Genomic DNA, 22559 nt, shown 5'->3' on the forward strand with positions numbered 1-22559 from the left:
AGTTTATGAGAGCAACAAGTATATCAATAATACGTGACAAAAGAGACGCGAGAAATATGTTCCATAAAATTTATCGTTCACCATGGATATGTATAAATTTTCCTCCATTTGGCATAAAGGGCTCTAGGGTAAATGTTACGCTATCAGTATAAATCACCTTAAAATTGAGAAAATTTTCCTGGCTAAATGGGTCGAGATAACCCTTTCACCTGATCACATTAATTTCTTATCATTTCCCTGCATCGAAATCTCCCTAATCCGCTCCTTTGTCGAATTCATTAGATTACAAACTACTCTAGATTAAGCTAAAGTAGGAAGTAAGTGATCAGATGATCCAGTGAAACCTTAAATTCGTAACAGTTAAATAAAGCTCCATTATCAATGATGCTAATTACTCTAAACCGTAATGAATTAAATGCCGACTATTTAAAGAAATATTCATTCAGGAAAAGCAATGTCCAGTGTAGATCTAAATCTCCTGTCCCTTCGTTGCCCTTCCGTTTTAGAACCACTTATCTGCACGTGGCAACATCGCATCGACCGTTTCTCTGATTGGCCCCGACAAGTTCCTGCCTACCAGCTGTTTGCCTCATAACTTATTCTATTTTTATTTATATTTTTCCTTCCTTTTTTTCCTTCACTTTGCAATGACGATAATATTAAGGTTGACGCAACATTCGTTATAGTCTAGTTATGTACAGTGGAACGTGGAATGACACTAGCTCTACAGTACCGATTGCAGAGTACGCTGGGGAGTTTAGAAAAACCATCAGCTGATTTTCGGAGCAAATGAAAAATTTCACTAGCTGTCACTGTAATAACTTTGTTCTTTTCCTGTGAATTTGAGTTAATGAATAAATGAGGATAAGTACAATTGTTGAATAATTGAAATGGCAGACTGACTAGACCAGACAATAATTGTTGAATTATGCATATCATGTGGAAAATTGAACGCAGCAATTCTTGATATCAAAAGGTGACGTGAACTGCGTAAATACATACAGGAAAAAATGTCCAAGAAATCTCCCACATTTGCTAATATTTCTCTGAATTTCTACTGAGCTATTATGACAATATTTATTAGTTTTCGAAATTTATTGTCAATATTTTCGTTCATGTTAATAATTTGTTGTTTAACCATTCATCTGTATATGGAAGAAAAATGCTTGAATTGATCTATTCTTATTATTACAGCACTAGGTTCTAATGTTGTATTTTCTTTTAATTTTAGCAATTGCTGGGCCCTCAAGCAGTGTGATTGTATGTTTGAAAACAGATAAATATTTATTTGCCTAATTGACTCACGAAATGGAGACTGAGAAGGACAGTGGAAATAATTCTGTAAGTGGTTGTTGGATTCTGTAAAAAGAGTTCACCCTAATAATCAATCAAGACTTAATTATATTTGTTACTTATCCCTATTAGGGTCCTGATGATACAACAAAAACAGACAAGAAACTTAATAAAGAAGACCTTGAGGAGCGTTATAATAAGGTAAGTAAAGACTGGTCAATCGATCAATTTGTTTGTTTAATGTAAATATTGGGATTTCAGCTGAAAGGATTCGCACTTAAGTTGAAGAAGAAAGTAAACGATTTGTCTGATGAGTTGAAAATTTCCGAAGCTGAGAAAATCAAAGCTGTTGCTGAGAGGGAGGAAATACAAAAGAAAGTATCTCAAATATCAGACAATGCTAAGAAATTACAGGTAATGCGTCCATACTGGTAAATTAATGACACGAATGACAATCAAAAGATGTTTTCGAGTTGAAACTGCTTAGACATTCATGAGGGAATTTTTTTTCATGAGCGTTTCAAGAATAATGTCTACAATTTTGTTTACACTCGTTTGCATCAACTTTCAATACCTTAATTCGATTTCTAGACAATTCAACTCGAATACGACAGACTCCAAGATGCTCTTGAGGCGCAGAAGAGTGAGAATCGTAAAATAACAAAAAACCTGGAGACCCTCGTTCTAGAAAACACAACCCTTAAACAATCCCAGTACGAGCAGAGAGAGAACGTCGCGCACATCAACTCAGATTTGGAGAATCGCACGAAGGAATTGGCGGAGTTGAAAGCAATCTTCAAAAAAAATCAGAGCTTAATAAAAAAATTGGAAGATGAGAAAAGGGCGGAGGTGATGATCAGAGAACAGAGAGAGAAGGATTACGAGGAGATGAAAAATCAACTGGAGGCGGAAATTCAAGCTCACAGAACGACAAAGGGACAGTTGGACACTGCGAGGCAGGAACGAGCCACTAATAATGTTCTGTTTTTGGAGGTCGATAATTATGAGGTGAAAATTGAAAATAAACTTCACATACGAAATGAAATTCAATAGAATCCTCAATCTGAAAACAAAGACCTATCGATTTTTCTAGGCATTTAAAATTCATGAACGATATCATAAATGTTTTTAATTTCATGTACTTAATTTAGGCCAAAGTCTAAGAAACATCTCATATCTTATCACCATTTGCTGTAAAATTCTTGTTTATTATTTTACAGAGAAGCATTGAAGACTTGAAATCAAAACTAGCTGACGAATCTGATAGTCGACGAGCGTTGGAATCTACGATAGAGGAGCAACGTCAGCTCCTTAGTACTTCAGAGAGTCAATTAACGGAGCTCAGGGACACGTGTTTCGCGAAAACAAATCAATTAACCACTTTGGGCGAAAAAAATGAGAGCCTAAAGTCTGAATTGTGCGATATGCGACAAGAAATCGTACAAATGACAAGGGAGAAAGAGGGTCTGCTGGAAGTAATGGAGACAATAAAATCTAATTCCGATAAATTATCGAAAGAGTCAGCTATTCACACAGCGGAGAGGAATAAACTTCTCTCAGATAATGAGAATCAGAGAAAAAATCACGCGCAGCAGGTGGAGATATTGAAAGTTGACATATCCAGGTTGAATGATGCTCTTAAGCAATCGAACGACGAAGTCGAGTCCCTGAGGGCAGAATTCGAGGGTTACAAGCTTCGAGCCCAGAGTGTTTTGAGGAATAAACAGAGTCAGGATAAAGAGTCGGGCTTAAACGGCCGAAGTATTAGTGAGATTCAGGCGGAGATTAATCATCTGCGGAATCATTTATCCATACTACACGAGAAATTAGAGTCCAGGGACAGTGAAACCAAGACACTGAAGACAGACTTGAGTTTGGCGAGGGAGGAGAGGGACTCGGCAAGAGACAGTGCCAGGGATCTGGGAAAAAAACTGTCAAAATTGAGCCAGGATTACTCGACATTGAGGGAGCAGTATAGAGCGCAACTGAATGTTGTGGAAAAAATTAAAGAGGAGTTTGAAGCGAAAGAGGAGAGCCTGAAGACTAATCACGAGGTAAAAAATTTCAGGATGTTCTATTGACATATTCGTGGCTTGTCTTTGCTCGATATATATTTACAATTTGACCGCAGAGAGCAGCAATTAAGAATCCATAATATATTTTGGATGCCTGTACGTTTTTCAATATTTGTGCTTGTCAATCGTTTAAAACTTGACATGTCTATCAATGTGGGTTGGGTGAATTTCTATGAAGTTAAGGGTAAACCGCAGGGGTTTATGAAAATCTTTTGATTTCAGGTTCAAATTTCAACTCTAGAACAGAGATATCAACACGAAATTGAGAAACTGCGGTCTGATGTTAGCAAAATTTCCTTAAAAACCACAGACAAATCATCAGAGTACAGATATGACCTTGATCATAATATCTCTAGAAATGATATGCACTTACTGGAGCGGGAGGATGGCGAAGGCTCTGAGAGTGTGGATTCCTACACAGTCGGTGGATTTTCAAATGAAAAACAAAGAAGACCATCATTGATGCCCCTGGACGAACTGTTAAATTCATCCGACGACTTTTCGAAATCAAATGGTCCACCTTTACCCTCCAAAGTTGATCGCCAGGAGCTGGAAATATCTGAAAGAAGAGTTAAACATTTGACCGTTTTGCTGGCGGATGCTGAAAGAGATGTGGCTAAATTGAATCAGCTGAATCAAATGCTGAAAGAAGACATCCGAAGGCAACAGAGAAGTGTAGAGAGGGAGCATCATGCCAACAACTTTGAATATCTAAAGAATGTTATTATGAAGGTACAATATTTTAGTGGAAAATCTTTTTTATTCTTCTGGGTAACGAATAACATTTTTCTCTCAATTTTTTATAGTTCGTTACTTTGAAAAATGGAGACGAAAGGAGTCGCCTCATTCCAGTTCTCAATACAATTCTCAAGTTGAGTCCTGAGGAGACTCATCAACTTAATCAAGTTGCTGGAGGTAATTTAATTCATGGATAAAAGTACAGAATTTATGATTGATATTAGATCCTGGAAAAATAGGGAATGATCTACTGTGATGATAATTTAAATCGCTTTCCTCGACATACTTTTTCCCAATTTATGAGACTGTTTTCAGAATTCACTTTATTTATTTATAATTTTGACTGACTCTCCCAAAATTAAATTGTCGGTAACACATTGAACTCAAATTTGGATTTTTTTCATGTTCAGTTTCAGGACGGGGATGGTTACCCTCTCTCCCCATTCCTGGATGGAGTCACGACTAATTGGCCTCATTGTTTCGCGAAGAAATACGAAATATTTACTGAAGAGTATTTTCAAACCCCGAGAATAGCAATAAAACATATTTTCAATCGAGGAGAGGGATCACTTATTTATGGACATAATTATGTAGGACAAATAAACAGTAATTTTTCAACTATGATAGTGCATTTACCTTATTTAATGATTGTGGAGGTGTTACCACCCACATCTAACTATGCTTTCCTCTCAGAGTGGTACATCTCAGTTGCAAAAAATGGAGAGATTTACAAGACTCTTCAAGATTCGTAGTGGCCAATGCTGGAAGTGTGCAGCAGTAGTAGTAGTAGTAACGGCGAAGTAGCAGGTGCTGTATTCAGCACCTATCACGATTATCCACACGCTAAACTCCATTTATGTTTACTTTCTCAGTAATTGGTATATTTCACTCTATTTTGATTCTCCTTGGACTACAAGAACTAGTTTTTCCGTACATGTGTTATTTTCCTGTTTGCAATACTATCATTGACTGCGAAGGCAGTCGCTCCAATAAACCAGTGGAATAAACGGAGATATAATGATTAAACATAACATGCAATTAATAACGGAAACCAAGATTTTTCCGAAAAGTTGCACGAGGGAATCGTTCCCATTCTAAATTTATCAACTGCAGTTGTTGAATTTTTTTATTGGTCAACCTATTTCTCTGACGATGAAGAACTTGCTCAATCAGAAAAATAATGAGGGCTATGATGAATGCCCCAGATAGCGCAACGAAGAGTGATATGACGCTTTCTAGCTGTACAGACCCATGAAGGGGTTCAGGTGGACCTTCCGTATTATATTGTTTCATCCATAGGCTGAGCAGTCCTCTCTCTGCATATCGCTGAATACTTTAATTGACAAGAATTAATTTTGATTACTCAAGTTCTTATCTCACTGTGACATTTCACTTACTAATAATTGAAAAATGCTGTATACTCGCTACCTAACGGCATGACAATCCCTGAAATTTGTATGTAACCAGCCACAATCATGGTGATTTTACAAGGAAAATTATCGTCCAGATAGTTTGTCGTATATGTGGCACTTAGATAGAATCCAACTTGTTCCGAACAGACCTATATATTCAATATTCAGTCTTACATTCTTCCGCGCCATTAACATTTTTTCTCGGAATTTTTCGTATCAAATCATGGAAATTTATATATTTATAATTGAAGAATAGAATATTTCATTGAGTTTCAATTGAAAATTTATAGTCACATGACGAGAGTAAACTCTCGTCACTTGTCAAATTAATGTAAATACAGAATACCTGGTGGAATGCTTGTTCTTTATTTTGAGGGAGTGATTCTTCAGGCATCATCAGGGGCCACATTTTTCGTAAGACTGGGTCGTTAGAAAGCTGGAATGAAAAAGTGAATTCATCTTCGTCATTTGGAATAATAACCGTATTAATATCATTATTTAGTAAATGCAGTAAATACTCTACCTTGAACATTGTGTAATCTAAACTATCCCTTATCGTGATTAATCCATAAGTGCCATCTTCAGCGAATCCTGTGATGGTGTTAAATGGTAACTGCGGTGTGGACACAGTGAGGAAGCTAGTAAGAGATGCAGAGTATGTTATGCTCACAACTAGCGCTGTCACCAATGTTGATGTGTACAGTATCCTCGAAGACGTCTCAGTAGGAAATACTAGTGGAGAAATTTTTCTATTTAATTGTCTCAGAATCACTTTTCCATCCTTCATTACCTGACAATCCTTGCTGGCAGTAAATCCTCCATACAGATGTATAATTCTCAAAAATCAATGGAAAGAAGGGCAATCGTTTCCTGTACATGATCAAGGTTGAAAGAAGGGGTATTGTTACAATGGTACCTATGATAACGGCCCATATCTCCTCATGAAAGGCCTGTCAATAAATTGTCAATTATGCAACTAGGCATATCACTATGAGGTAAAAATAGTTAATAGTAGCAGTAAATACCTGAAAGTAAGCATTCCAGAGGATAACAGTTGCATTTGGTTGCTTGATGTATATTTGCGAATCTTCGTCGTAAATAGGCAGCGTAAAATCCATGACTTTTTGTCGCTTAGACGTTATGATACATCGTGATACAATCATATCAACTTCCCCACGGATAAGTCTCCGAAAAGGACCGGTCCATTCTGAATTATCTGGATCCCGAAAACCGGCACTATCTTCCTTTATGATTGATGATATGGTAAAGTTCAATGATTCAGACAGTGCATTTAGAAGTTTTCCGATAGGTCCACGCACATGACCATCTTCCTCCCAAATCTGCGCCGAATCCTGAGGAGGATGATTAGTTTAACGCATGTCGTGAGAAAAAAAATTATCACCAAGAGTATAAATAAAGTATTTCGTAGAATCCATAAGATCTGCTGACGGTATTCATGGCATCTCTCTCCCATGAAGAACTAACAGCTCTGCATTTTGCCCTCAGTGTATTGGTACGTATCACCAGGATGGGAATAGATTTCACAATAAATCAGTACTTAATTATTTTCTAATAGGTTTTACCTTGGCGATGACTATACGAAACGTCCGACCACCCATAGATGTTCTCCGTTGAACTAGAGCTTCGTTGGACGACCAATCAATCCCACGGTTTTCATCAATCCACCGGCCCAGTTGCCCTACGCTTGTGTGATTATTGTCAATCGACCACCACTCTTCGATAATGGTTGAGTCACAACACGCAATTATCATTTCGGAATTGAATTTTAAATTGAATAAATTGCCCACTGGATTGCGACAGAAGCTACAAGGATTCTCATCGCTATCGTTGGAGAATAGTAACACCCATTTAGCTTTGCTCATATTCAAATTCATTGCCAGTTTGCTGAAAATGTATACATCTTCCATACTGCCAAGAACAACTGCTACGAGTGGAGGAAGAGGGTGTGCAGCATGGATTGTGAATTTGTCGCTGAATGATTGGTAATCGGTAATTGTTGTTGCTATTCCTCTGTTAGACATTTCTATGGAAATGGCATGCCAGAACGTGAAGCTTTCAAAAGCTAAAATAATTTATTCATTTGAATATTCTGATAATGTTGAAGGTTTTCGATATGATATCGACTGATAGCGATTAGTTTTTAAGCCGATTCTTTCCTTGTTCAATTATTACTCACAATAGGCCTTTTTCGCCGATATAATGATGACCCCAGAGGGATTATATCTGCGATAAGAGCTATCAATTACAGATCCGTAATAATTAATCTTTTTATTGCCATTCGTTAAAAGAGACGCGTGCATAGCAGTGAAATACAGTGTCAATACAATACAGTACTTCATATTGCTTTATCGAAGAATTCAACTGTAACTTGAAACAGGTGAACGTCTAACAATGGAGCACACCTCTGTTATGCTTCCTCAGGAACGCTGTATACTACGAATACCCGGTGTCGCTACATAACAAAATTGTTTGCATTCTATGGATAATAATTTGCTCACTTTCATATAATATAACGGAGTAAAACCATCATAATAAACAATACAATACGGTGCCTTTATATTTCTACAAGGCCCCTAATGGTTGTTATCTATATCACTCTATCAGTACTTTCGTAATTCTGGACTCTATCAATACTTCCTGCATATTGTGGCCTTGCAATTTTCGGAAATAGTGCCCATATCGATCCACCAAATGCAAAAATATAGCATGTCAAAAACGACACGATCGTAAACACCAAAAAGCTGCCACACGAAAAATGATTTAAACTAAAAAAATCGAAATGCATTTGGACTTGCAATTTTGTATCTTTAATTTCTATCACTATAGATTCATTTGTAAGACCATTAATATGAGAGTCATTTCTTCACAATTGAAATCGGTAAATTTACACCAAATTCGAAGGGCAAATTTTTGCAATGCAAAGCATGAGTTGTTGCTATTGTTTATCCCTGTGTAGGATAGTTAATATTATTGCAGAGCACATGTTTTAATTTTACAACTCAAACTGGTACGTTTTGCCTCCGAATGGAAGTTTTTTTTCAAAGTTCCCGTTAGAAATTTCCCGATCATTTCGTCATTTTGCATCTGTAACTACTATTTACTTGGACGCCAGAACTTGAAATACGCTCTTTGGTGTATATTCTTTTTACTACTATGTGCTTTGTTTACGAGTGAGTAAATAAATCTTTCCAAGCTGAAGATTATTAAGGCCCCAAAAACTCCAATAATCAAAATAAGCATAATCAGAGAAACTTGCTGTAGAGGCACCGGTACGAAACGCTCTTCATTTTCCTGTGGCTGGGTAGAGTATTTTTCCTCGAGACGTTGCATCATGCCATTTGTTTTCAACTTTTGAAGGCTTGAACAAATGTATTCCGTTTAATTATTCATTCGTAAACATCCACATACACTGAGATTAAAATTAACTCCACCAAAAAGGTGAATGTTTACCTGTAACTGGTTATATCAAGTGGAATAAATACCTTTTTAGCAGAACTAATTTTGTCTCGCACTATACTTAAACTGTGAAATGATAATGAATCTCACTAATAATTGATAAGTTCCTTGAATTCGCTGCCCTTTGGAACGATCATCATCGAGGGCATCAGTACTCTCGGTCCTATGGACGCAATTTCGCAAGGTATCAGGTGATTATAGAACTTTCTTGTTATGTCACTGGCATAAAATCCTACTCGATTACTGCATACCTGGAAATTATTACGTAACAATACCATGAAAAACTAAATTATCTACGCACTCCTAATGATAAATACCATTATGGTATGATTCATGTGCTCGACTTTGTATAATTCAAAATAGAATCGGTTTTCAAGTTCAGTACCTGTTCAAAACCTTCTTGTTGAGTTTGAGGGAGTAGATGTGGTGGTTTCATAAGAGTCATCATTTTTTTCAAAAACGTGTCATTGGAGGTCTGTAAATGTTAACAAGTGAATTATGCACTTTAATATATTATACGGACGTCCATTGGAAGGGACTTTCGTAGGTGGAACCAAAATTAATCGTACTCTACTCGTCTTCAATTGATGATGTCCAATTCCAGGACATTATAATTCTGAATAAAAATCAGTACATTGAAATTGGAAGAAAAGATTGATTGTCACATTTTAATTATTATTGTGAAATCATAATAAGTAATAGGTTTTTTCTACGCGGACACCCATGCACACATTATAAAACTCTTATTGATCACCTTGAACATGCTATAAAATAGAGAATTGTTCAGCACGATCAATTTATAGGAGCCGTCTTCAGCGAATTCTTCAAGCGTGGTGAATGGTGAAAATGTTGAAACCACAGCTAGAGTGCTGGTCATCAATGCAGTAAACGCCGTATAAATGATAAGCGCCAGCAGAGATAGTGAAAGATAAATTATTTTCACTGGTGATCCAGTGCATGACCCTAGTTCAAGTATTTTATGTAAAATAATGAACATATAAGATACATATTAGCTGTTGACGTTCTTTACCTCCCAGATCGTTGCGGCAAAACATAGCCCAAACCTGTAAATAGTTGTCTGACAGGAGAGGAAGTAGAGGGCATTTCTTTCTATTCACCTCAATGAGAGTTATAAGAATGGGCGTTATAACAATGAACCCAATAATTACCACCCACACGTCCAGTGCCAATACCTGTAGATCAATAAATGAAATTTTGAAATATCATCAGTAAATTGTCATCAAAACTGATCTGCTCATTCAATTTAATTTTTTTTCCACTGATTTTTGCATGCAATTGCATTGACATGCAAAAATCAGTGCCGGCCTCCGATTGGGTAATTTCACAGACAAATCTGCAAAATTTTTCGAGAATTTTTCTCCCCGAAGTCTTTGCTGATGTTTCAACTCAATTTCTGTGCTAATTACAACAGTCTGTTGTTGAACTACATGTTATGCGAGGTAATTTTTTTCTGTGCTCGCTAGGAGCTTTTAAAACCTTGAAATATGCGTTCCAGGCTACACGAGCAGTTTCAAGTTTCCTCAGGTGTACTTGCAAAGCTACATTAAAAACGGGATACGTGAAATCAACTGCATTGAATCGTGCACTATTCATAAGGAAGTCGGGAAGCCCAATATCAACTTCTTTTCGAAAGACTCGGCCCATGACCCCATCCCAATGTAAGAGTTTATCATCCCAGCGTCCATAGGCCTTGTCCCAGATTGGCGGACCCAACGTAAAATTCATTAGTCGAGATAGTTCAGCCAGGATTTCACCGACATATCCATGGTATCATCCATCCACTAGTGTGCATAGTACCGTGTCCTGGAACCACAATAATTTCACATAAACACATACGGAGAGAAAAGTCAATAAAAAATCACCAGGTAAAAAAACGCAACAATTATGTTTGGAAGGACAATCCACGAGTGAAAAATCGATAAAGAATGTGCGTCACAACCGATATTTGATGTTAACTTTAACGAAACAAATTATGGAATCATTAGAAACCCATCTATTAATAATATTTTCTAATACGTTTTCTCATGAGCCCATGGTAATTTTTACATTTTGACTTTCTTTGTACAATGTGCGCAAATTTTACTACTAAATGTTCACCGAAACTGCAGTAATTCGTAATTCTCGACCGTGCAGCGATTTCCTGTAACGATGAATCGATGGGTCGGAGGCCCAATCAATTTTTTGATCATTAGTAATCAATCGGCCAATGTCTTGAGTCCATGTGCGGTCATTTTTAATAGACCACCATTCTTGAATAACCTTTGAATTACAGCATAAAACGAGTACTTTAGAGTTGAAGCTAAGATTCAATAAATTTCCGGGTGGATGACGGCAAATATCGCAGACATCCTGGGTGACACCTCCACTGAAGAATATCAGCCAAACGGAAAACTGCATGTTTATGCCTCTGGTGATTGCTTCGAAGTTACGCAATCCATCAATTGTTTCCAAAAAAATTACAATGAGCTGGCGATTGTTTTTTTTTTTATAAACAGTGAATCTGTTTTTCAATTGTCTGAAGGTGAGAAAATGTGTTGTCAGTCCTTCATTGAATAGTATCCTGGCTGTCTCGTACCACATTGTCATGGATTCAAATGCTGTAAATTAAATTCGAAGAAGTTTTTAACTGTATAATGATTAATCTCTGTATCAATAGAAAATCACTCGAAGTACATCGGTTGTAAAAAATTAGATATCATTCCTATGATTAATAAAAAAAAATCAGATACCAAATATTTTCTTATCTTGGTTTGCCTTACATGGCTGATCCCTTTCTGGTGCAATAAGGACCTCAGCAAGTTTATATTTAACATAAACCTCTTTGATCAGTATTTTGAAATAATTAAAATGACCGATTTTTTGCGAAAACACTGTGGACATTGCACTGAGAGTGCTCAACACCATAATTGTTGTTAGGAATTTCATTTTTTTTTGCAAATTGGAAAGCCAAATATTTTCGTTAATGTACTGATTAGTTCTGTTGATTCAGAGAAGCGAGGTAATACCGGTAAGAGACTTTGGAATCTGAGTAACACGTGGTAACATTGTCCTTGCACCACTGATCACAAATTATTTTTCCTTTGAGGATAATTTTCCGGTTATATTTTCGACCCATATGTGAATGTAATTTTGGCTAATCCTACACTGTCAGTTATTGCCACGGAATGAGGTGTTATATCGTATCGAGTGGACTGTTGGTTTACCCTTTTTGCAAAGACTGAAATATAATACTTTTTACTTATCTTTTTATTTTTATCTTAATATGGACTTAATTTGGAGGGCGTCACCCATAAGAAAATTCTCGCAAAAATCCTGGTAATTGCGGTACTGTCTTATCAATTTTTGTTGACTATTGCCTTCCATTTTACATATTCTTTTTAACAGAATACTGTTCCATGTCCCAATTGGGACATGGAACATGCTTTGGACTTATCGACAACTTTCCATAAATATTCTAATGGAAACATTCAAATATTGCGATAGATATTTGCGAGTCACGACTCCAGCGATCTGTTACCCTATGAACTGATAAAAAAATAGAACCATCATGATAAAAACGCCTGACCAAGTCTACGAAATTCTGATTGAATATCACGAGTTATTGGAGTTATTGATTGTTGACACCAACTCGATATGATTCAGTTTCTATCGATTTATGAATATTATGCCAACAATGTTATACAATGGAAACCATAGGAACTTGAAAATTTCCTGCAGGAAACACTGTCCCACGTCTAATTAGAGGGAATCTGTTAGTAAATAGAAATTGTTTCCACAGCAAATAATTACTCATCAGGAAAACTAATGATTCAAAATGACTCTTCCAGAATCGATAGAAATTGGAACACAATTAGGTGTATGTCAAGCTCCAACCGAAATGAATGGCTTAACATCCACTTCTAAGTATAAGAATAATTTTGAGTATCATGTCATTGTGGAAAAAGAGCGATAACAGACCTGTAATTTGTTGATTCCTAGAATTACCCCCTGTCATAATTACTAAGTTCATTATAAGTTTCGAGAAAATTTCCGAATTTATGTATGAAGTGGGTAAGATCCTAATCATTATGGGTTACCCAGGAAGCTATATAAAAACGCAATTCTATTCCATTGATGTCAATACAAATTTAAATGTCAAAGTGAACCAAACTCTATTTGGTATTTCTAGTCAAGAATTAATCGAACAATCAGAAAGGTTCGCATACATAGAGATGATAACCGTAGGTGAAAGGAGGTGGTAAATAAATTTCAGGGATTAAATAATACCTATTAATACTAGTGTCTTTTTGAAAAAACTCAAATTTCTATTCTGGAGGAGAATGATATCCCTCACGTTAGTAATCCTGTGTACAACTTGCATAATTATTCCCATTTCATTGTCTCATGAACTTACCCGTTATGAGTCTGTGATAAAAAATACTCATGATAAATCTCGAAGTGTCGGGGTAGTTGTAGCGCTAGCGAGGAACCATCTCTGTGAGTAAACTAGAAAATTAAGTAAAAAATAAAAAATATTTGAGTTTTCATGTGAAGTGATTCAAATAATTATATCAGAAGAACGAGGTTTATCAGAAATGAGAAAAATTAAAAAATATTTGTTCTTTCCTTAAATCATTTCTTCCATAAGAAATTGTTTAAATTACGAAAGATATTCTATCAAGAATCATAAAATGAGTGAAGAGAATCCACTTTAAATTGAATTTCTTCTTTTAAAAGGAGAGCAAGTGCATGAATTCTGCAACAATACTCATGTATTGATATAGTATATAGATATTATTTATTTTAAAATGAATTTCAGCTTTCGAAAAGACAACAATGTGGCATGAGCTAACGAGGACGTTATCTAATAAAGGAATATCGACGATTATCATTGACTTCCAGCAATTGGAAAGCCAATTGACATTCTACATAGGAAAGACTTATTCTCCGCTGATTGTGATTGATATCGATACAATCGAAGATTTGCGTAAGGTCGAGATGATCACAGAGACCGCAAACATGAATTATTTCGGGTGGCTAATATTTTTCAATGGAGAAGTTGATCCCGATGTCTGTAGATATTGCCATGAGCCACCTGGGAATTTATTTCATCTCAATTTCGCCTCAAAATTTCTCATTTCATGCTGCGACTCGAATATTCTCCAAGAATGGTGGTCTACCCGGAAGACCCAAACCAAGAGACAGAATAGTGCACGATTGACCAATGAAAAATCCGGAATTGTGTGGCTCTCTCCGAAATTATTTAACATAGTCGATCGTTCAATGGATGGTGAAGTATTCCGTATTACCTCACTCCTGGTAAAAATGAGTCAACTTTTAGTTAATAATGTGTATCAACCCTGTCAACAGTACTTGTCGATAAACTGCCCATATCCTTTTTCCACCGATAAAAAAAGTCTCCATGGAAATTTTGTTATTTCCCTGAGTTTAAAAAATATTCATAAAAATTGGACAATAGTCAGGAGCGACTTATCTCGTTTTACTACTTGGATACTGTATTTATTGGCGTTTTAAGTAACTATTTTCCAAGGATATATAGTTCATTATAAATTTCTAGGATTTGCGCAGTACAAAGAAGGAAGGTGACAATTTCATGGCAATTGCGGCAATTATCAAGAAATTATCTCAATCAATGAATTTCACACTGGGAAAAATTTTATGGGAGAAAGCATATGGACTTCGCTATAAGGGAATGTCAAATTGGACAGGAATAATTGGAAGAATCCAGCGAAAGGAAGCGGACTTGATTCTTAGTCCTTTAATAATGAGCAGTGAACGATACGATTACTTGCAATTTACTAGTCCTATACTCTATGGAGTTTATCAACTGCACGTCAGGAAACTTGATACGGCTCAGTTATCATGGAATGCTTATTTTAAGGTTTTGAAGAGTAACACTAAATCTAATATTAATTACTTCCCGTAGTTTCAATTGAAAAAGATTAAATTATAAATTTAATTATATTCATTAAATCAATTAAAAAATGACGCAAACCACCATGGCGTTCCTCAGAGTAATTTACACAAATGGTCTCGCAATTTTTACCGAATATTTATCAGCACACATTAATAGGTATTTGCAGCTGATGTCTGGATAGTCATTATTGGATTAATTTTGACGGTACCTATTATTTTGACTTTTATGGAACGGCATACAAAAAAATCCAGTTTTCTTGTCCTTCTCAGCAAACACTACACATTTGTTTGGGGTGTATTCTGCCAACAAGGATTGTCAGGTAATCAGGAGCGAGAGATTATTAGTGATTTAATCTTATGTTCAAAATATTTCCAACAGACTTCCCCGATGAATTACCTTTGAGAATTACCTATATATCACTGATAACGTCGTCATTGATCGTCTCAGCCACGTATGGGGCATCATTCATGAGCACCCTCGCGGTGTCATCATCCTTTGCACCATTCTCTTCAGTGGAAGAGTTCTTGAGAGATGGACGTTACAAACTCATAGTAACGAGAAATTCCACATTTTATTATGAATTCAAGGTAATTAAATAATTAAGGAATTAAGTGACTGCTTCACTCAATGATAGAATTTAACTGACTACGCTTTCACAGAATTCTAATTTGACATTCATGAAGCAAATGATGTCCCTCATGAAACCAGTGAATTTGCTTCCCATAAACTACGAGAACGGATTCGAGCAGGTGCTTTCATTAATTGGAAAGGGAACTCTAACTGAAATTTAGAATTACGTTTTCTCCTAGAAATACTGATCCTTATCTATAAAAAAAGCACAAAGTAACATTATTGGTGAGGTATAATTTATCAATCTGCAGATATGCACGGAAAGAGTTGCCTTTTACACACATGAAGTTGCAAAAAAAGGGCTGGTCAATAACTTCTCCTGTGAAATTGCATCCATCAAAGCTGGAAACATGGAAACCCTAGCACTGGGCATGCCACGAAACAACCCATACTATGAGCCTATTAATCATTTGTAAGGACTATTACTACTGACGAATTGGAATTCCAATATCCAAATTATGCAATAAACAAGTAATTAAATTCATTCAAGTGTGCAGAATATGGCCTTGAAAGGAATATTCCAAGAATTGCTGACTGAACACTCCACGACACCCAGCCTTGAGAATGGCTTTGAATCGGTGTATCTTCAACGAATAACACCACTTATTGTCGTCTGGCTGATTGGACTCGGTATTGCCTTAATCATTTTCATCTTCGAGAAAAATTTGGATGTGTCTATAAAGGAAGCACGCGACAAGAATAGAGGAGTAAAAAACAATAGAAAATAGCCCATTAATTGCCTGAAATTAGTGCATTCCATACTTGCTTGGGATTGAGGCAAAACTGAAGTGTTATTGTCGCTACCAAAATATGTTAAATATATTGTTATAGATTCTATTTATCCAATACATTTTTTTATCTGTGGTCCTATGTGAAAATCATGGGATCGCCCCAAACGCTAGCATCGCAAAATTCTGCACCTGCACCTGGCCAAAGTCTTTGCTCTCAAAGGCCAGTTACTTCGTGGCTCAGGACGAATGGATTATAGAAAGGTTGCGGGGTGACATGAGAACAAATTGCAATAATCCAAAATTTATTTTAAAATATCATAAATCACTTCATGTCCAAAACCTGAAAATAATAACGAAGAATACTGATTGCTTTGTGGTGGTTAACTCGGGACATCATCATCAATGTGCATTGTGCATACATCGTCTTCTTGGGCTCATTATTTTTTTCGTGAAATTTTGAGGATTCGTAGACGTCGTAAGTTGCCTCTTAAAAAGTGAAAACTCCGTTCCATCAAATAAACTATCGAAGCAGCAATTAATCCAACTACTAGAATGATCAAAATTGGTATAACTCCGGACAACTGCACTGGCTTGTGAGCTGTATTAGAAAGCCCATCGTACAGAGCATATTTGTGAACCAGCCGCTGTAACACGCCATTTATTTTAAGCCGGTGAAGTCTATAGAAAATAATATTTCATTTATTTTTCTTCTCATATCCCACTTGCCAGGAAACGTACTGATAATTAATGACGCTTTTGTACTCGCTTCCTGCTGGCAAGATAATGCCCGACAATTGATTCGATCCAACTTTAACCGAAATTGTCTTACATGGTATAAAATTAAACCCTCGTCCACTTGAAGGTTCGTAGTGAGTGTAGAAAGCCACTTTCTCATTACATGTCTATAAATAGTACATAAATTCTATGAGTTATTGAAGAATTATTTGAACTATTATAGCTCGGATCTCGGATACCTGGCGAAAACCTGAAGAGTAACTTTTAGGCAAACTTTCAGCAGGTTTCATGATGGTCATCATTTGGCGCATGATTGCGTCACTAGCAAACTGTTTGATAACAGATAAGTCATAAGTTAACTCATATATTTATGTTCTGAGTGTTTGGAAGTACAATTTTCCAACACTAAAAAAGAAATTAGTGTTCATCAAAAAAATTTACCTTAAATTTATTAAAATCCTCACTCTCATATATGGTTATCAATGGATATGTGCCATCTTCGACAAATTGCTCCATGTTACTGAATGGTAGCGGTGAAACGGCAAGAAAACTAATGAGTGATGCGGAATACGCAGATAATACAACCAATGCTGATAGGGATATCGAAATATATGATGTTCTCAAGGGCATTCCATTGGGAAATTCTGTTAAAAATTATTTCATCATTACGGGTAGCTGAACGCATAATTATATGTAATTACCTGGTATGCCTTGTTGACAGAAGATACCCCAAACATGTAAATAATGTTCAGCGATGAGACAAAAAAAATTAAATCTTCTGTTGTATTTGATTAATGTCAAAAAAAGAGGCATTATTATAATTATAGCAATAATGGCTTCCCACAGCGGTTTAGTGAAAACCTGTAAATTAATTTGCAATTTGGAAAACGTGCAAATAATTAGTCATAAACTATGGACAAACAGCAGTCAAGCAACCTGAAAATATGCATTCCAGCGAATAGTTGGAGAATCAGATTTAATGTATATTCGAGAATCGACATTTATTATCGGAACAGTGAAATCGGCTACTTCACGTCGCGTGCTCGTTGTAGTAAAGCCATCGACACCTATATCAACCTCTTTTGCGGCGATTCTCCCAATAACCCCACGTCAAATAGGCGGTGGTGAATCAAGAACGCCATATACATCTTCTTCAATAACAGTTGATATTGTAAAGTTCATTGCTTTACCCAATTCCTGAAGAACATCAGCTAAAAATCCCTGAAGCTGACCATCTTTCTTCCAAATGTAACTCGATTCCTAAGACCAGAATGTATGATTCGAATATTATATCATGCTGATCCTAGTTTTTCATCTGATTTGACATTACCTTAACAAAACTGATCCGAAATGACCTGCCTTCTAGTGAACTTCGTCGTCTATTGAGAGATTTCTCGCCAAACCACTGAATTTCGTTTTTTTCTGCGATCCATGTACCCAGATGGTGTGTATTCGTTCGATTTGGTGTAACTGACCACCAGTCTTCGATCATGTTGGAGTTACAACATACTGTTAACATTTCCGAATTGAATTTCAAATTGAACACATTTCCCTGCGGATTCCGACAAAAATTGCAGGTATCTTGATCGACGGTTTCAATAAAGAGTAGCATCCATAAAACGTCATCCATGGACATATTCCTGGTGATGTGTATCCAGTTCTGCAGATCTCCCGGTTCACGAAGCACGATTACAACAAATGGGCGGTTGTAATGTTTTTTGTAAGACTCCAATCTCGTCATGAAGTACGTAGAACTCACCATTAGCGATGGTATCCCTTGCTTAGAGAAGGTCATTGATAGCCCATGCCAGTAAGTGACTTCATTAAATGCTGCAATAAAACTTTCAAGTACAATACCCGAATTTTCAGTGATTTAGAAACAGTGTGCTGCATAACATGTGTGACGAACGAGTACATTAACATAGCACCAATAAAAAATACTAGGGCACGAGTTAAACATTCTCTCTTTTTCCATTTGTAAAATAAAATAAATGTTATTTGTGAAAAAAGCAATGTACTTACAGTGGAGGGAATCCGATGGCGACATGACAAGTATACCAGCGGTGTTATATTCGTTATATATTTGTATAATCATAGGTACATAGTAATCCAGATCTTTTACAGCATAAGTTGAAATTATGGATGGAATAACAGTGAAGGATAGTAACAATATGCCAATATTGTTCATCTTGCCCCTACGTTGGTTGTTTCTTATGATGTACTCTGGCAAAGACTATCGTGAAAACTTTACATTTGGACCTTCCTCAGTGAACCTTTAGATACTTCGATGTTATTGGTAGCAACGTATTCTCCCATGAATTCGCATGGAGTTATTGCATGTAATGATAGGCCGACAAAGCCACCATAATGTTGTTAGAGAAGATTTTAAATGACAGAAGGAAAAAATACTTTCTGGGATGCAGTGATGTCAGATAACAACAACGATATAGAAAGGTAAACCTTTCACCCTTTAATTCGCACTTTGTTCCAACCAATAGCAGAACACATTGTCACCCAGAAAATGTCTAGTCATTTCAGTTGACTCCATTTGCAGTTTTAGTGGGATACAAACGTTTTCTCGGAACAATATATTAGTTTTTCTGCAGACATACGATTTTAGATGGTATCGATGATGTTCGATATGATCAGCAGGCTTGTCATCGTTTTCCATTTTCAAAGAATGCGAACTGAATATGAAATAAGTAATTGGCCTCGTGACAACCGATTTTCTGTTCGGTCATGCCTTAAAGGATATGACAGCAGTGTTAAGGAATATAAAAATAAAAACATTAAGAATTGATTGGATGAAAGATTTTCAGCATCAAAAACCCAAGATCTGGAGTTGACAAAATAACTGGTTCAAAAACTGCGCATGAAGACAGACTCAAACTGCAACATATTGTCATCTAGCAGGTTGTTTTGGAATTTATAGAAATTGTTCCATCGGAATTCTGCATTATCGACTCGTAATGGCGTGCTCATGTCGACCGTAGGCGATGGCACAAAGACATCTGACGCTTTCGAATCGTTAATGAGAGGAATCGACTCAGTTATTCCATGTACAAATGAATAAATCTTCAATAAAAAGTGAAATTAACCTGACATAATTATGTCTATTTGTGCCGTGAGAGATTGCACACCACGTCATACTTTAATCAGATGATTCGCGGTGCCATCTAGAATGGCTTCAATATTAGACACTATAAACCAGAGACCAGAGACCCCATGGTCTCTGCTATAAACATCCAGGAACATACGAAACTCCCTCCACGCCACTTGTCTGCTAACATATCATGTAAACAATTATAGACATATTTATCTTCTTTTGATCCTCATTATTTAGTTGTGTGCAACTCTAATCGCCATTATGAAAAGAATAAAAGCCACGAGAATAAGGCCCAATAAATTATTTGAATCATGGTTGGAAGAGTGGAGAGATGAGGCTAGCCTGCGCAGTTCTGGATTGCAAGATCATTTTTCAAAAGCACTCGAAGCACTCAGGAAGTATCCACTGACCTTGGAAAGCGGTAGGGACTGCATTATACTTCAACACTTTAGTAGTAAATTATGTGCCATGATCGATATGAAATTAGAACAACATCAATGTGCCCAAGCACCTGATCAATTTGAGAGTAATCCTGTCACGGTTCAAACAGAAATGATAATCAACTCTCAGAGCAAGACACAGCAGGGGCAAAATGGAAAATCAACTGTTATGAAAATTTCGGACGATGAACTCCCAATAAATGAACCGTGTAGAAGTAAAAAGGCCAGGGTTACTGCTCTTGACAATGATGGATCTACAACGGATGACTCTAGCAGCAGTAAGAATTCTAGAGTTATTCTCTCAGATGATGAGTGTATGATGAATGATCCCGGTTGCAGTAAAAATTTCAGAATACCTCCTGTAGATGACCAACCAGTGATGGGAATTCCAAACTACGAGGAAAAGGACGAAGAAGAAGACGAACCTGAAACTTTAGTCAGATCGACTTTTACCCTATTACCCGGATGTTTTGATATAATTTTGTTGGTTGATATTCAGGAAGTTAAAGGGTAGGATCGTATTGAAGAGAACCATTTTCATTTAGGAACCGTAGTTTAATGAAATTCCTGCTGGTTTCTAGTCGGCACAAAACGTTTCAATACAATAGAACTGGTTTCTTAGAACGTTCTATTGAGTTTTTATTAAAAAAAATATTTCTATTGAATTGAATTTGCAGTTAAAGAATAACACACTGTGGTTCAATGTAAAATAGCGCGAGTTTAATATTTCTCTTCTTGGACATTTTCCAGAAAAGATAAGGATGATCCTGTAATTACACAATTAACGCGTGAAAACATATCCTTCGAGATTCGTCGTCTCACTGTAGGGGATTATCTCTGGATCGCTCGCTGTCATAGCACAAAACAAGAACTAGTGCTTCCCTATATTGTTGAACGCAAGCGAGTCGATGATTTGGCATCGAGCATCAAGGATGGACGCTACCACGAGCAGAAGTTTCGACTGAAGGAGGCCGGGATTCCGAATATTGTGTATCTGATTGAAAAATTGCCTAATGAACCTATCAACACGTTGCTACCTGTGACGACTCTTTCACAAGCAGCAGTGAATGCAGTTGTTCAGGATGGTTTCAGCATAAGGCATGCCGAAAATCATCGAGATTCTATGCTATATCTAGCAACGTTTACGAAAATACTTATAAAATTATTTAAGGTGAATGACACAATATGATGGAATTTTTTCACTTTGGTTTTAACATTTCTGCTTCTGCTATGCACCGACATTTTCCAATTCTTCGCAATTCCGTATGGGGGATTCCATTCACGAATTCACGTCTAGCGAATTCGTTAAGAAATTTCATTAGACTTCCACAGGACTATCCATCAGCTATTGGACTATTATATTAATATGTTTAGCGATGAATATTCAATCAAACAAGTCCACAGAATCTAATTTTTTTCTATGTTTAATCTACTGATATTTCTCCGAGAAAATTGCCTCCGTTCAATTTTTCTACGCCCTCCGTTTCATTTTACTATAATTAATTCTACCATTCCCAGGATAAATGGTTGATCGAATGTGATAGAAACAGTCCTCAGAAGAGAATCGACGTTAAAAGTGAGCGAATATCGCTGATGGAATTTAAAACATTTAATCAATCCTCAACAAAAGCACAAGTAAGTAGAACAGTAATCAATACTATGGAGAAAATAATCACCTGCAATATTTCAATCAATCATCCAAATTAATTATTTTGTGCTATTATTCACAGATGCTAAAAGTCAAGGACGTGTTCATCAAACAACTAATCCAAATAAGAGGGTTATCCCTCAATGCGGTCCTAGCAATCGTCAAAGCTTATCCATCCCCTCTTGTCTTGAAAAAAGCGTTCGAGGATGCGGGAAATAATGGAGAAACGCTCTTAGCTACTATAGAATTTGGTGAAACTAAACGGAAACTGGGACCAGTGCTCGCTAAAATAATATACCAACTTTATTCATCAGAAGATCTCCGCTGAATAAAAAT

General features: G+C 36.5%; 4 protein-coding genes and 1 long non-coding RNA gene across 10 annotated transcripts; 3 read left to right on the plus strand and 2 right to left on the minus strand.

The window, feature by feature from the left end:
• Positions 1–802: 802 nt before the first annotated feature.
• On the plus strand, positions 803–4727 carry LOC135171375 (GRIP and coiled-coil domain-containing protein 2). Its single transcript, XM_064137863.1, has 9 exons — positions 803–976; positions 1232–1341; positions 1426–1494; positions 1555–1707; positions 1885–2301; positions 2514–3347; positions 3591–4100; positions 4175–4283; positions 4517–4727. The coding sequence occupies exons 2-9, from the start codon at positions 1309–1311 to the stop codon at positions 4570–4572; spliced, it is 2181 nt and encodes a 726-aa protein (XP_063993933.1). The 5' UTR covers positions 803–976; positions 1232–1308; the 3' UTR covers positions 4573–4727.
• An 81-nt stretch (positions 4728–4808) lies between these two features.
• LOC135171385 (glutamate receptor 1-like) lies at positions 4809–12366 on the minus strand. 2 transcript variants are annotated; one of them, XM_064137886.1, is made up of 14 exons: positions 11114–12366; positions 10493–10819; positions 10026–10188; positions 9750–9958; positions 9381–9470; positions 9086–9246; positions 7716–8897; positions 7102–7601; positions 6544–6870; positions 6309–6468; positions 6042–6250; positions 5865–5954; positions 5535–5667; positions 5250–5439 (listed from the first exon to the last, which is right to left on the minus strand). In XM_064137886.1, the coding sequence occupies exons 7-14, from the start codon at positions 7876–7878 to the stop codon at positions 5396–5398; spliced, it is 1626 nt and encodes a 541-aa protein (XP_063993956.1). In that variant the 5' UTR covers positions 7879–8897; positions 9086–9246; positions 9381–9470; positions 9750–9958; positions 10026–10188; positions 10493–10819; positions 11114–12366; the 3' UTR covers positions 5250–5395. The 2 variants fall into 2 exon arrangements, with proteins under 2 accessions (XP_063993947.1, XP_063993956.1); XM_064137877.1 differs by lacking the exons at positions 9750–9958; positions 10026–10188; positions 10493–10819; positions 11114–12366 and adding an exon at positions 9565–9738 and having other exon boundaries at positions 4809–5439; positions 5504–5667.
• A 936-nt stretch (positions 12367–13302) lies between these two features.
• On the plus strand, positions 13303–16464 carry LOC135171394 (probable glutamate receptor). Of its 2 annotated transcripts, none has more exons than XM_064137912.1 (8): positions 13303–13492; positions 13815–14511; positions 14574–14897; positions 15090–15252; positions 15312–15520; positions 15593–15682; positions 15815–15975; positions 16054–16464. In XM_064137912.1, the coding sequence occupies exons 3-8, from the start codon at positions 14610–14612 to the stop codon at positions 16289–16291; spliced, it is 1149 nt and encodes a 382-aa protein (XP_063993982.1). In that variant the 5' UTR covers positions 13303–13492; positions 13815–14511; positions 14574–14609; the 3' UTR covers positions 16292–16464. The 2 variants fall into 2 exon arrangements, with proteins under 2 accessions (XP_063993982.1, XP_063993971.1); XM_064137901.1 differs by having other exon boundaries at positions 13815–14314.
• A 124-nt stretch (positions 16465–16588) lies between these two features.
• Positions 16589–19372, minus strand: LOC135171542 (uncharacterized). 3 transcript variants are annotated; one of them, XR_010300563.1, is made up of 7 exons: positions 19052–19372; positions 18360–18859; positions 17731–18289; positions 17471–17673; positions 17269–17358; positions 17033–17196; positions 16589–16972 (listed from the first exon to the last, which is right to left on the minus strand). It is a non-coding gene; the product is annotated as an uncharacterized LOC135171542 (long non-coding RNA). The 3 variants fall into 3 exon arrangements; XR_010300567.1 differs by having other exon boundaries at positions 16589–16938; positions 17471–18289; XR_010300562.1 differs by having other exon boundaries at positions 17471–18289.
• Positions 19373–19989: 617 nt separating this feature from the next.
• Positions 19990–22551, plus strand: LOC135173059 (crossover junction endonuclease MUS81). 2 transcript variants are annotated; one of them, XM_064139652.1, is made up of 5 exons: positions 19991–20556; positions 20686–21085; positions 21326–21746; positions 22094–22210; positions 22306–22551. In XM_064139652.1, exons 1-5 carry the CDS (start codon positions 20397–20399, stop codon positions 22549–22551), a joined length of 1344 nt encoding a protein of 447 aa, XP_063995722.1. In that variant the 5' UTR covers positions 19991–20396. The 2 variants fall into 2 exon arrangements, with proteins under 2 accessions (XP_063995721.1, XP_063995722.1); XM_064139651.1 differs by having other exon boundaries at positions 19990–21085.
• Positions 22552–22559: the final 8 nt, after the last annotated feature.

Source organism: Diachasmimorpha longicaudata, chromosome 2, assembly GCF_034640455.1.
Source record: "Diachasmimorpha longicaudata isolate KC_UGA_2023 chromosome 2, iyDiaLong2, whole genome shotgun sequence".
NCBI classification, from domain to species: domain Eukaryota; kingdom Metazoa; phylum Arthropoda; class Insecta; order Hymenoptera; family Braconidae; genus Diachasmimorpha; species Diachasmimorpha longicaudata.

Coding starts and splice junctions, on each gene's coding strand:
- LOC135173059 (XM_064139651.1), top strand. CDS start 20,397: ATGAAAAGAATAAAAGCCACGAGAATAAGGCCCAATAAATTATTTGAA. Junction 21,747..22,093: donor TACTTATAAAATTATTTAAG/GTGAATGACACA, acceptor TACCATTCCCAG/GATAAATGGTTGATCGAATG. Junction 22,211..22,305: donor AATCCTCAACAAAAGCACAA/GTAAGTAGAACA, acceptor TATTATTCACAG/ATGCTAAAAGTCAAGGACGT.
- LOC135171385 (XM_064137877.1), bottom strand. CDS start 7,878: ATGAAGTACTGTATTGTATTGACACTGTATTTCACTGCTATGCACGCG. Junction 6,469..6,543: donor TCTGGAATGCTTACTTTCAG/GTATTTACTGCT, acceptor ATTTATTGACAG/GCCTTTCATGAGGAGATATG. Junction 5,955..6,041: donor TAGATTACACAATGTTCAAG/GTAGAGTATTTA, acceptor TTTTCATTCCAG/CTTTCTAACGACCCAGTCTT.
- LOC135171375 (XM_064137863.1), top strand. CDS start 1,309: ATGGAGACTGAGAAGGACAGTGGAAATAATTCT. Junction 1,342..1,425: donor AGGACAGTGGAAATAATTCT/GTAAGTGGTTGT, acceptor TATCCCTATTAG/GGTCCTGATGATACAACAAA. Junction 1,495..1,554: donor TTGAGGAGCGTTATAATAAG/GTAAGTAAAGAC, acceptor TTGGGATTTCAG/CTGAAAGGATTCGCACTTAA.
- LOC135171394 (XM_064137901.1), top strand. CDS start 13,336: ATGATATCCCTCACGTTAGTAATCCTGTGTACAACTTGCATAATTATT. Junction 14,898..15,089: donor CATGGAATGCTTATTTTAAG/GTTTTGAAGAGT, acceptor ACACATTAATAG/GTATTTGCAGCTGATGTCTG. Junction 15,521..15,592: donor CATTTTATTATGAATTCAAG/GTAATTAAATAA, acceptor ACGCTTTCACAG/AATTCTAATTTGACATTCAT.